The sequence below is a fragment of the Pan troglodytes genome, chromosome X, assembly GCF_028858775.2.
Source record: "Pan troglodytes isolate AG18354 chromosome X, NHGRI_mPanTro3-v2.0_pri, whole genome shotgun sequence".
Lineage (NCBI taxonomy): Eukaryota > Metazoa > Chordata > Mammalia > Primates > Hominidae > Pan > Pan troglodytes.
In genome coordinates, this window is record NC_072421.2 from 61,338,663 (window position 1) to 61,350,960 (window position 12,298).

Consider the following 12,298-nt stretch of genomic DNA (forward strand, 5'->3'; position numbering starts at 1 on the left):
CACCCACTCTGAGGAATAGATAAGGAAGATAACTACCTCTGAAGAGACAGGACCAAAGGCTTTAGGAAGGAACTGAGAGTTGCAAATTCCTAAGTGATATGGTCTCTGGATGGGTTCAAAAGGCAGCCTTTAAGCTTCCATGAGGGCCCAGGGCCAGTACTGGACTTGCTGCTATAAGGAAAAAGAGCAAGGTCAGAAATGGACCTTTAAGTCTTGTCAAAGGGCTGGGTGACATGAAGGACAGTCCCATCCATAAAGACATTTGACTGCCCCTGGCTACAGGATCAAACATAGTCCTTGTGGTCCACTCTTCCAGAAAACACATGCAAGGCCATAGGTGGCCCATAGGATGCCTGGGAATAGAACAGCAGGGTTGGCAGGTCAAGGCTGGGTTGGGGTAAGCTGCCCCACACCAGGCAAATTCCCTTTATTTCACAATTGGCAAAACACACACACACACACACACACACACACACACACGAACGAGAGCTATGCCAGGAGGTGTCTTTTTACTTCTTTTATTGAACTCCATAAATATTTTCATAAGGCTTTGTGTCATTACAACATTTTTTTTGTTAAACATTTTTTAACACACAACTTTGACACTTGTTTGACAGAGTCAGTCAGATAAAAGAAACAAAAGAATAAACTGGCAAATGCAGAGCAGCAAGGGTAATCAAAGTCACTGTTGCCCATCCATCCACCCCAGCCCACCCCATCCCCAAAGCACTAAAAGATCACTATTTGGCTTCACACTAGAATTGTTAGAACTCTCTTGTTGCTGTTCTTATAGATCCATTAGAAATATACACATAGAGAGGGGGGGAAAAAAGAGAGAATAATTAGGTGTCTGTCTTAGGACTCCCCACAGCAGGTCCCATAGAACACACTAGCAAAGCCTTTTGGAGAGCAAATCCTGGCCTCACTGAGTTGAGGAAAAGGGAACTCAGGGCCATGCGGAAATTACAGCATTACAGAATTACTGGGGTTACCATTGCTGTCAGGACATAACAGGTTAGGATACTGAACCCAGGTATTTAATTGGGCTCCCCTTGGGGCTGTTGGCCACTGGTCTGCTTTGATGCTATAGGCTGAGGGAATACTCCAACCAATGGGGAAATGATTTCTTGTTGTTCACAAATTAGTGGCATCTGGTGATGCCAGTGGGTTCAGTAGAAGAGAAGTGCGGGTTGAGAAGTAATATCCCTGATCCTGGAGCCCTGGGCAGAAGCCCCAAGGAGGGAGGAAATGAGAGGGCCTAGTCAAGAAATGTAGGCCCAGAAACTTGTCCAAGCATCCCCTCCCGGTGTGCTGCCAACCCTCGAAGAAGCATGTCAAGGCCAAGCCTAGTAAGGAGGAGTGAGAAGTTGGAAAAAGAGGTACACTGAAGGGAGGCCTGCATAGCTACCAAAACACTCTGCCAGATAGGATATTTTAGCCTGGGTGCTGGGCACCAGGTCCCTTGCCAAAGAGGCTTACGTAGTTAGGTCATGTGCTGAACAGTGGTGGCCAGTCCCGAGCCCCGGCCCTCTCCCCAGATTAGGCTCATCCTTGACTTATAATACAAGTCTGACTTGGTTGTGATGGAATATAAACTTAAATAGCTTGTAATTTGATTCCCACAAAGAAAAGATTCTCAGGCTGGGCAATGCCTGGTCTGGATCAGGAGGCATAGAGCAGTAAACATGCTAGCTATGCTGAAGCCTCCACACAGCTATGGCTGCTGCTTGGTAAGCTGAAGTCCTGTCATGATGAAGTCTTCTCCCATGGGGTTTAGGACAGACTCCCAGTCTCCACATTCCTCACTACAGTGGCTTGCTCTTCACAGCAGAGTTCATCCTTATTCCCTTATACCCTTTTTGTTGTTCAAGGTCTATCCATGAAAAGGGCTATGTGTGGAGGAAAAACAGGTACTCCAACATCCATAGGAAGCCTGCCTCCTTGTGAAAGAAGTTAGATTTTCCCAAGCAAAAAGCTGGCCAAAAGCGAGCCTGAGGGTAGCATCCCTGCCTCAGACCCCTTATTCAGAGGGAAAATTGCCCCTGGGCCCCTAACTCACTTGCCCCAAATGTCCTGGGATGAGAGGATGTTGGAAACACGGCCTTCTTTGAGTGCCAGAACAGCTTTAACTATATCAATACCAAAAATCCTCCTGTGCTAGGATGGCAGGAGAAAGAAGAAAGAGAGAGGGAAAGAAAGAAGCCAGGGAAGATTGTCCATGCAATCTGTTAACAATGGGAGAAGTCTCACACAATTTTAGGGTGGTAGAAAATGCAGGTACAATACTGTGGATCAAGGCTATCTCTTTCCATTCCCATCCCTGTTCTTTCTTGTAAAAGGTTACTATCAGCCTTGGACCCTGTCCAGGTCAATAATTTGAAGGTAGCTGATGATCTTGGTCAGGTGGGCTCTGTCTTGAACCCCTCCATACTTCTATCAATGCTGCCCAAACATCTGTAAATGGGAGCAGGGACAACCAGGACACTGAACTGATTGCTGTAGAGATCACTGCCCTAAACCTATCTGGTACTAGGGGGCAGGTAAATCCCTCTCCTGGGAGGCAGAATCTCAACCTCTGCTTCCAGTTCAGATCTTTTGGGCTAAGGGAGAGACAGGCCTAGGGGGAGACCTATAACAAAAGTGACTTGAAAAAAGAGAATAACTCGATCAAACTAACTCCTAGATGCAAAATTGCAATGACCCAGAAGTGCTGCAACATGGGAAACCCCAGTGATAGAAGAAACAGCCCGAATGCAAAATGTTCCCTGAACAGAAGTCCACTCCAGCATCATCATAGTCTGATACTCCCTTGCTTCTGTTTGGTTTTTTGATCCCTTCACAGTACCTAAAACACAGTAAAAGCAATAGGAATACTGAGCAGTTTTGTCACAGGGCACAACAGAGCATGTCCAGACTGGCATGACTGAGGACAGAGGATGCTGAAAAAAGGTTATTTGGGGCAACTGCAGGGCTGAAGGAACATTTGATAATGATTGGCTGAAGGAGAGGAGAAAGGAGCTCATTCCCTTCCTCAATGGAAAGTAAAAGAGGGGAAAAAACCCTGAAACCTCCCAACTCTACCACATCAAATAAAATTAAAAATTCATCAACATCAGTATCATCAGAAAAAAAAACAATACAAACACATCTATCGTAATAATGACAAGGCAGTGAATCACTCACAGGGGAGTAAAGAGATTATCTTAACAAGAAAAGCAATGAATAGAAATGTCAACTTCTGAAAGCAAAGGGAAGGGGGACAGGGTAAAAATGGAAAACTTTTAAGACGGAATCACATGTTTGGAAGTCATTGGTACCTCTTCCTACCAACCACATATTTCACTTCCCCAAAACAACAGAAAACACTTTTGTTCCTTATCTCTCTCTCTCTGTGTGTGTGTGTGTGTGTGTGTGTGTGTGTCTGTCTGTGTGTGTGTGTGTGTATGTGTACTCAAGGGTCTCTGTGTGTGTGTGTGTGTATAAATTTCAACAGTGCTTCTCCGAAAAAAGGTCCATCTATAAATATAATTTTATTTACTTTATTTTAAAATTATCTGCCTCCCTGTAGGTATCATTTTTTGAAGGGGGTTAACCTGCTGAAGTTTTGCCAGAATGGTGACTGGCTGCGCTTGGGTTCGGTGAACTCAAAGACCTGCGACTGAGCGATGCCGTCGGGGACCAGGTACTGGCCGTGGATTAACGGGTCCTGCGGTGGTGGGTAGGAAGGAGGAACTGAGCGGGCAGAGTTGACACCTAGAGGAGATGAGAGATCAAAGGGAAAGGGTATAAGTTATGTAACAAAGGGCCTCTCAAATTACCCAGTGACCACTCTGGGCAGACAACTCAAGGCAGACTGGTTTAGAGAGTGTGAACTGGTTTTACAAATCATCCAAGGGGAGAATTCCTCTTTCAAACAGATTTTGGAATACCATGGCTACTATTGCAACCCTACACACTTCCACATCTAGTCAGGTATCAAAGAAATTTGGGGTATTGCTATAATCTGTTTTACAGGTGAGAACACTGATATCTGAAAAGAAATGTTATACCCAAGGTCAAATGGTAAGTTAGCGACAAAGCAAGGGTTAGAACCTACATTCTTTGACTACTCAGTTCAGAGCTCTTTCCAAGACACCAGAATCCCTTATGCAGGGGTTGGTCCTGCAAAGAACCCAACAAACTCTATTTCGCCTTCTCCAGTTCCCCCTGGAAGTTTTAAAAGAGCCTGGTTAAGAACTATTGACTTCAGGACAGGTTTCTAGGAGAAATTTTCTAAAAGCATAAGGTGCAAGTGATTTAGTGTTCTGTCCTGGGTTGAGAGTGATGAACCTGCACTTAATAGAGAATTGACATTAGTAGGTGAAGGAGAAAGTAAACTTACTACCAGAAGGTATAATTCATGGGGAGCAAGGAAGACGGAATATGTGTGTGTCTTTTCAAACGGAATAGCTTAAATGACACTAATATTAAAAACCTTCTCAACATTTGTAGGTAGGTTTGCAACCATCAAAGCAAAATCCACATTAATGGAGGATTCCAGGAACCTGGAGGCCTAAAGTGAAAGTTTAATCCTGATCTACATTCAGAGCAGAATAGGACAAGACATACAGCATATAATTCAGACATGCCAGGAAGGCTTCTCTGCTGCTCCCAAATACCTTCCTCATCTGCTACTCAGGGTCTGAAATTCCAACATTACAGTTACTTTTTTTGCCTTTGCTTGATGACTAAGTCCCTTTGCCTGGAAGTAGTATCATTTAAGCCATCATCAGCCACTGGCACTTCAGTGAGAAAGATCAGATTCTTTTCTAAGAGCTAGTTTTGCAAGGTGGTAAGTGTCAGAAGTATGAGGGTATTGAATGCCAACAGACAATACGCAGATATTAGAGAGGGAATTTTGTTACTAATTTGATTTTTTTAAAAGCATTTATTTGAAATCATTACAGATTCACATGCAGTTTTAAGAAATAATAGAGATCCTGTGTACTCTTTACCCAGTTTTCCCAATGGTAACATTTTGCAAAACAATAGTACAATAGTACAATATCACAGCCAGGATATTGACATTATAACAGGACACAGTCAAGATATAGAACATTTCCATCATCACAAGGATCCCTGTTGTTACACTTTTATAACCACAATCTCTTCTGGGTATATATCTAAAATAAAGGAAATCAGTACGTTGAAGAGATATTTGCACTCCTATGTTTATCACAGCACTATTCACAATAACCAAGATATGGAATCAACCAAAGTATCTGTCAATAGATGAATGGATGAAGAGAATGTAGTATACATACACAGTGGAATATTATTCAGCCACAAAAAGAATGAAATCCTATCATTTTCAGCAACATGGATGGAACTGGAGCTCATAATGTTAAGTGAAATAAGCCAGGCACAGAAAGACAAATATCAAATGATCTCACTCAAATGTAGGAGCTAAAAAAGTGGATTCCATGGAGGTAGAGAGTACAATGATGGTTACTAGAGGCTTGGAAGGATGGTGTTAGGGAAATGAAGAGAGGTTGGTTAATGGATTCAAAAATACAGTTTGATAGATGGAATAAGTTCTAGTGTTCAGTAGCACAGCAGGGTAACAGTAGTTAACAATAATTTATTGCATATTTCAAAATACATAAAACAGAAGACTTGAAATGTTCCCAACACAAAAAAATGATACACGTTTAAGGTGATAGATATCCTAATTACCCTAATTTGATCATTACACATTGTATGCATATCAAAATATCACATGTACTCAGTAAAGATTTACAATTATTACATATCAATACAAAATAAATTTAAAAATCAATTGGGCATATTTGTGTACATTTATTTCTGGGTTCTGTGGCATTGATTTAATATGTCCACCCTTCTGCCAAAATTACGCTGTCTTGGTTACTGTAACTATATAATGAGTGTTGAAACTGGGTAGATTGATTACTCACATTTTATTCTTTTTCGAGATCATTTTTGCTATTCTAGGGCACTCATTTGATTTTGTGCTGGCCCCAAGGCCTCTGGAGATGGAGTCTGTGCTCATAGCCATGGGGAGCTCTATATTGATCTAGTTAATTAGGTTTATGTACCAGGAATTAGCATAAAACTTTCAAGAAGTTATATATCAATACTTAAAATGAAAGCAGCGTGAAAGACAAAGGTCAAGTGAAAAGGCCTTTCTTGGAGCTAGATCTGGTATTCTCTACTGTTATTTCAGCCAGGTTCCCCCTCTCCCAGAGCAGTAGACTGAGTTGATAATGTCCCAGTGTTACAGATGGGGTTGGAAAGGGACATTAGAGTAGTTACCTATCTAATGACATCCGCATTGGAGACCTCTTAACAATGCCCCTCACTTCCTGTGATGGGTCATTGAAAAGCTCAAGGAAGCCAGCTTTCATGGTTATCTTAAATAATCCCTTCTTGCTCTTCCCATGTACATATTGTAACTACTGAATTCCTACATTTGAGAACCACTTCCACATGTATGGCACTCTTGAGTCTCAAAATATATCAGTTACTACAGCCCTGGACTAGGAGAGTCTTGAAGACCAAAAATAGAAATAAGGGAGGAGATTTGTAGTAATCCTGGGAGGTTTGAAACTAAATGAAGCTGGGTGCAGTGGCTCACATCTGTAATCCCAGAACTTTGGGAGGACGAGGCGGGGGGATCACCTGAGGTCAGGAGTTCAAGATCAGCCTGGCCAACATGGTGAAACCCCGCCTCTACTAAAAATACAAACATTAGTCGGGTGTGGTGGCAGGTGCCTGTAATCCCAGCTACTCGGGAGGGTGAGGCAGGAGAATCGCTTGAAACCAGGAGGCAGAGGTTGCAGTGAGCTAAGATCACACCATTGCACTCCAGCCCGCACGATGAGAGTGAAACTCCATCTCAGGGAAAAAAAAAAAAAAGAAAGAAAGAAAGACAGAAACTAAATGAATTTCTTTGAAGACTTTAGAATTGCTGTTAAGGAAAGAAAACTGTTCAAGTGAACCAGTATTTAGACACTGGGAGACAAGAAAGGCCCTAAAAGGAATGGCCTGGAGATACATAGGGTGGGGAAGGACCTTGACCAAAATGCTTGGCATGAGTTAGCAGGGCTGTCTTCTGGTTAACCAACTCCTGGTTGCTTTATAGATATTCCTTCGTTTGAAGTGTTCTCAGTGAAAAGACAATTCAGTCTCAGATATGCTTGAGGAACCCAGGCTTGGATAAAGGAGTACCATAAAGGTCAGTATGGTGGATGTGATGGTTAATAGTGTCAACTTGACTGGATTGAAGGATGCAAAGTATTGTTGCTGGGTGTGTCTGTGAGGGTGTTGCCAGAGATTAACATTTGAGTCAGTGGACTGGGAGAGGCAGACCCACGCTCAATCTGGATGGGCACCATTTAAACAGCTGCCAGCATGGCCAGAATAAAAAGCAGGCAGAAGAACCTAGAAACACTAGACTGGCTTAGCCTCCAAGCCTACACCTTTCTTCCGTGCTGGATGCTTCCTGCCCTCAAACATCAGACTCCAAATTCTTCAGCTTTGAGACTCGGACTGACTTCCTTGCTCCTCAGCTTGCAGATGGCCTATTGTGGGACCTGGCGATTGTGTGAGTTAATACTCCTTAATAAACTCATATATATATGTCTCCTATTAGTTCTGTCCCTCTAGAGAACGCTGAAGAATACAGTGGGGGAAGTAGAGGAAATCAGAGTGAGAAAGTTCAGGAGTTGAGAGCGTCCAGGAGACAAGCTGTTAGGACAGTATCCCTTTTGCAGCCTGAAAACTTCAGTTGGCTGGGCTCTTTTCTGCTCACATTTGTGTCTGAGGAACTGGAGCAAAATCTTGCCGAGTTCTGTTAATACAGGTCATATCCTTACTGACATTAACTCCAGATTGCTTTCTAACACCATCTCTCACATGTTATTATAGCAATCAAAAGGTTAGGAGTTAATTCCCCACCTTAAATTAACTCCCAACTTTTTGGTGGCTAATTAAGGCTGGCCTCATTCCCTATATAAGGGGAATCACATTCGCATCATGAGGAAAAGAGACAATAAGGGCCTCCCAAGAGCAAGAAGTAATAAGCAGTTGAAGGGGAGGCATGTCTAGTCAGCGGAGCTAGGTGCACTGCTTAACTGGAAATCAGATGTTCACAGGCATTCAGCCTCAATCAAAAGAAGCTTCAATGGAAAAAAAATAGTGCTTTACATGGCTGCTGGAAATTTCAGGAGACTTGAATCTGATCATTTTGGATGGTGACTCATTCAGAACCACAAAGCCCACTGAGAAAGCAGAAGGAAAGGCCTGGGGAAAGTAAGGTCTCATTAAGATTGCCCACACCTGGGGACAGTGAACATGGCTATCAGTAATAGAAGCAGCTGTCAGTAATTGAGGTAAGACAGAAAACCAAACTCTTCTTTCCAAGCATGGGGCTTCATCAGGACCCTGAGATGGAGAGGAGAAAGCAGTGGACTCTGAGTCAAGTCAAATTAAGTTCAGTTACTTCACTCAAAGACCCTCAGCTACCTTATCTGAGAAATAGAGTTAATAGTGTCCAGCTTCTCAGGATTACCATAAAGATGAAATGAAATAACTTATATAAAGTGACTGACACTGAATAGGTATTCCAATAAGCAGAAGGTAGTTCCTTCCCTTTGTTTGGCTGAGCATGATAGTTTTGTTCTGGTTCATGAGAAAGGAGAAACTAAAGCTTAACTTCAGATTTAAATTGATTTGCAAGGTATTTTTTCTTAAGTACTTTGGCTTGTAGTTAAGAGAAAGAGAATATCTGAATCTTTTGTCTTGGCTTAGTTAGAGATTCTTTATTGTGATTTGGGGCTCCTGATTTGGCACATGCCTCCAGACCGGTGACAGAAAGCTGAGCAATATCTTTATACTTTTTTTTTTTTTTGAGATGTAGTCTCGCTCTGTTGCCAGACTGGAGTGCAGTGGCACAATCTCGGCTCACTGCAACCTCCGCCTCCCAGGTTCAAGCGATTCTCCTGCCTCAATCTCCCCAGTAGCTGGGACTACAGGCGCTCAGCTGATTTTTGTATTTTTAGTAGAGGCGGGGTTTCACCAAGTTGGCCAGGCTGGTCTCAATCTCCTGACCTTGTGATCCGCCTGCCTCGGCCTCCCAAAGTGCTGGGATTACAGGCGTGAGCCATCATGCCCAAACTATACTTATTAAATAAAGATCATTTATTTAATTGATCTTTGTCCATTGATCTATAAATTGTTAGTAAAGTTTCCCTTATTTTTAAGTAAAAAAAAAAAAAAAAGAGGAACAGAGGTTATATTTTTTGCTATACTCAATGAGCTATCTTTGGATACCAATACCCTATACTATTCACTCCTTAGCCTTAAGCATTTAAAACCATTTGCTACCTGTCATCAAGGACACCTTAGGGACCTGGATACTCCTCCACCACCCCCAAGTAAACCTCAGCACAGAAATGGGCCTAAGAATATGTAAGCATATAGCTTATGATTCCATAGTCTTTCACAGAGACTGAGTGGGGCAGCTTTACCTTTTTGCTTAGGGACTTTTCTCACAGTCATTGCAGCCTGCCTCTTCTGGTTTTCAGAAATTTCAAAGCCTAAAAAAGAAAAATATATGATTTTTTAAATGAGAAACACACACCCTTCCTGAGTGTATAAATGAGTAAACTTTTCTGTAAGAAAGATTTGCTAAGACATATCAAAAATCTTGAAATACAAAAAAAAAAAAAATCATTCCCTTTAACCCAGTAATTTCTAGGAATTTCACTAAGGAAATTTGTCACAAACTTGAACAAAAACTTAGCTACAAAATGCACATCACAGAATAGAGAGCCAAAAAAAGAATTATGAACATGGGCTAAGAGTCTGTTAATGGAGAATCGTTAAATAAAGCATGACATTGGGAAAAAATATTTTGTAACCAAAAGCAAAATTAAAAAGAAAAGGACATAATGAGGCAAAAGATAATTCAAACAGCAAATGTATATATAGATTATAAAAGTTTAAGAAGGAGGAAAAAATCAAATGGAAAATAGTAACAAATAAGTAACAAAACACTCGGCTAAGGGGAAAAAAAGGATATACTTACTGTGGAAAGAATAAAAGGTCTTGCTAAGTCCCAGGCAGGATGAGCATACATAGATGCACATCTACATATTGACTAGTATAATTCCCAAACTTCAGGATAAAAAAAAAAATCTGACAAGCTTCACAACAGAAAGGACAGCTCACTTAACAAAAAACAGACATCATAATATTACTAGAATCCTAATCTGAAGTATTGGAAGGAATAGCCTTCTATTATTATTATTATTTTTTTTTTTGGAGGCAAGGTTTTGCTTTGTCACTCAGGCTGGAGTGTAGTGGCATGATCATGATCATGGCTCACTGCAGCCTTGATCTCTCAAGCTTAAGCAATCCTCCAACCTTAGCCTCCTGAGTATCTGGGGCCACAGGCTCATGCCACCACACCTGGCTAATTGTTTTTTAATTGTTATTTTTTTGTAGACACGAGGTCTCCCTGGTGTTGAATTTACCAGGCTGGTGTTGAATTCCTGGGCTCAAGCGATCCTCCCACCTCAGCCTCCCAAAATGCTAGGATTACAGGCATGAGCCACTGTACCCAGTGTAATAGTCTTCTGAATAAACCCTGGATCAAAAGGAAACCATAACTGAAGTTATAAAATATCTAAAAATAAATAAAAAGGAAATTTTATATTAAAACCTCTGAGAGACAGTTGAGACTTTATTCAAAGGAAAATATACTCTAAAATGATTTTTTTTCACTTTTGTAAATATACTTTAAGTTTTAGGGCACATGTGCACAATGTACAGGTTTGTTACATATGTATACATGTGCCATGTTGGTGTGCTGCACCCATTAACTCGTCATTTAACATTACGTATATCTCCTAATGCTTTCCCTCTCCATTCCGCCCACCCCACAACAGGCCCCAGTGTGTGATGTTCCCCTTCCTGTGTCCATGTGTTCTCATTGTTCAATTCCTACCTATGAGCGAGAACGTGCGGCGTTTGGTTTTTTGTCCTTGAGATAGTTTGCTGAGAATGATGGTTTCCAGCTTCATCCATGTTCCCACAAAGGACATGAACTCATCGTTTCTTATGGCTGCATAGTATTCCATGGTGCATATGTGCCACATTTTCTTAATCCACCCTATCATTGTTGGACATTTGGCTTGGTTCCAAGTCTTTGCTATTGTGAATAGTGCCTCAATAAACATACGTGTGCATGTGTCTTTATAGTAGCATCATTTATAATCCTTTGGGTATATACCCAGTAATGGGATGGCTGGGTCAAATGGGATTTCTAGTTCTAGATCCCTGAGGAATCACCACACTGACTTCCACAATGGTTGGACTAGTTTACAGTCCCACCAACAGTGTAAAAATGTTCCTATTTCTCCACATCCTCTCCAGCACCTGTTGTTTCTTGACTTTTTAATGATCGCCATTCCAACTGGAGTGAGATGGTACCTCATTGTGGTTTTGATCTGCATTTCTCTGATGGCCAGTGATGATGAGCATTTTTTCATGTGTCTTTTGGCTGCATAAATGTCTTCTTTTGAGAAGTGTCTGTTCATATCCTTCACCCACTTGTTGATGGGGTTGTTTGTTTTTTTCTTGTAAATTTGTTTGAGTTCATTGTAGATTCTGGATATTAGCCCTTTTTCAGATGAGTAGATTGCAAAAATTTTCTCCCATTCTGTAGGTTGCCTGTTCACTCTGATGGTAGTTTCTTTTGCTGTGCAGAAGCTCTTTAGTTTCATTAGATCTCATTTGTCAATTTTGGCTTTTGTTGCCATTGCTTTTAGTGTTTTAGACATGAAGTCCTTGCCCATGCGTATGTCCCGAATGGTAATGCCTAGGTTTTCTTCTGGGGTTTTTATGGTTTTAGGTCTAACATTTAAGTCTTTAATACATCTTGAATTAATTTTTGTATAGGGTGTAAGGAAGGGATCCAGTTTCAGCTTTCTACATATGGCTAGCCAGTTTTCCCAGCACCATTTATTAAATAGGGAATCCTTTCCGCATTTCTCGTTTTTGGCAGGTTTGTCAAAGACCAGACAGTTGTAGATATGCATCATTATTTCTGAGGGCTCTGTTCTGTTCCATTGGTTTATATCTCTGTTTTGGTACCACTATCATGCTGTTTTGGTTACTGTAGCCTTGTAGTATAGTTTGAAGTCAGGTAGCGTGATGCCTCCAGCTTTGTTCTTTTGGCTTAGGATTGACTTGGCAATGAGGGCTCTTTTTTGGTTCCATATGAACCTTAAAGAGT

The 12,298-nt window shown here is 41.4% G+C and overlaps 1 protein-coding gene across 18 annotated transcripts in view; it reads right to left on the bottom strand.

The window, feature by feature from the left end:
• Window positions 1-502: 502 nt before the first annotated feature.
• Window positions 503-12,298, bottom strand: part of ARHGEF9 (Cdc42 guanine nucleotide exchange factor 9) — a 148,490-nt gene continuing 136,694 nt past the window's right edge. For 14 of the 18 annotated variants that reach the window (XM_009439178.3, XM_009439185.3, XM_009439184.3 and 11 more), the window contains 2 exons: window positions 9,528-9,596; window positions 503-3,753 (listed from right to left, as the gene is read on the bottom strand). In XM_009439178.3, coding sequence (XP_009437453.1) covers window positions 3,572-3,753; window positions 9,528-9,596 — 251 coding nt within the window. In that variant the 3' untranslated portion in view covers window positions 503-3,571. The remainder of the gene's footprint in view (window positions 3,754-9,527; window positions 9,597-12,298) is intronic. The other 4 variants (XR_010154705.1, XR_010154704.1, XR_010154706.1 and 1 more) reach the window with 2 other exon arrangements.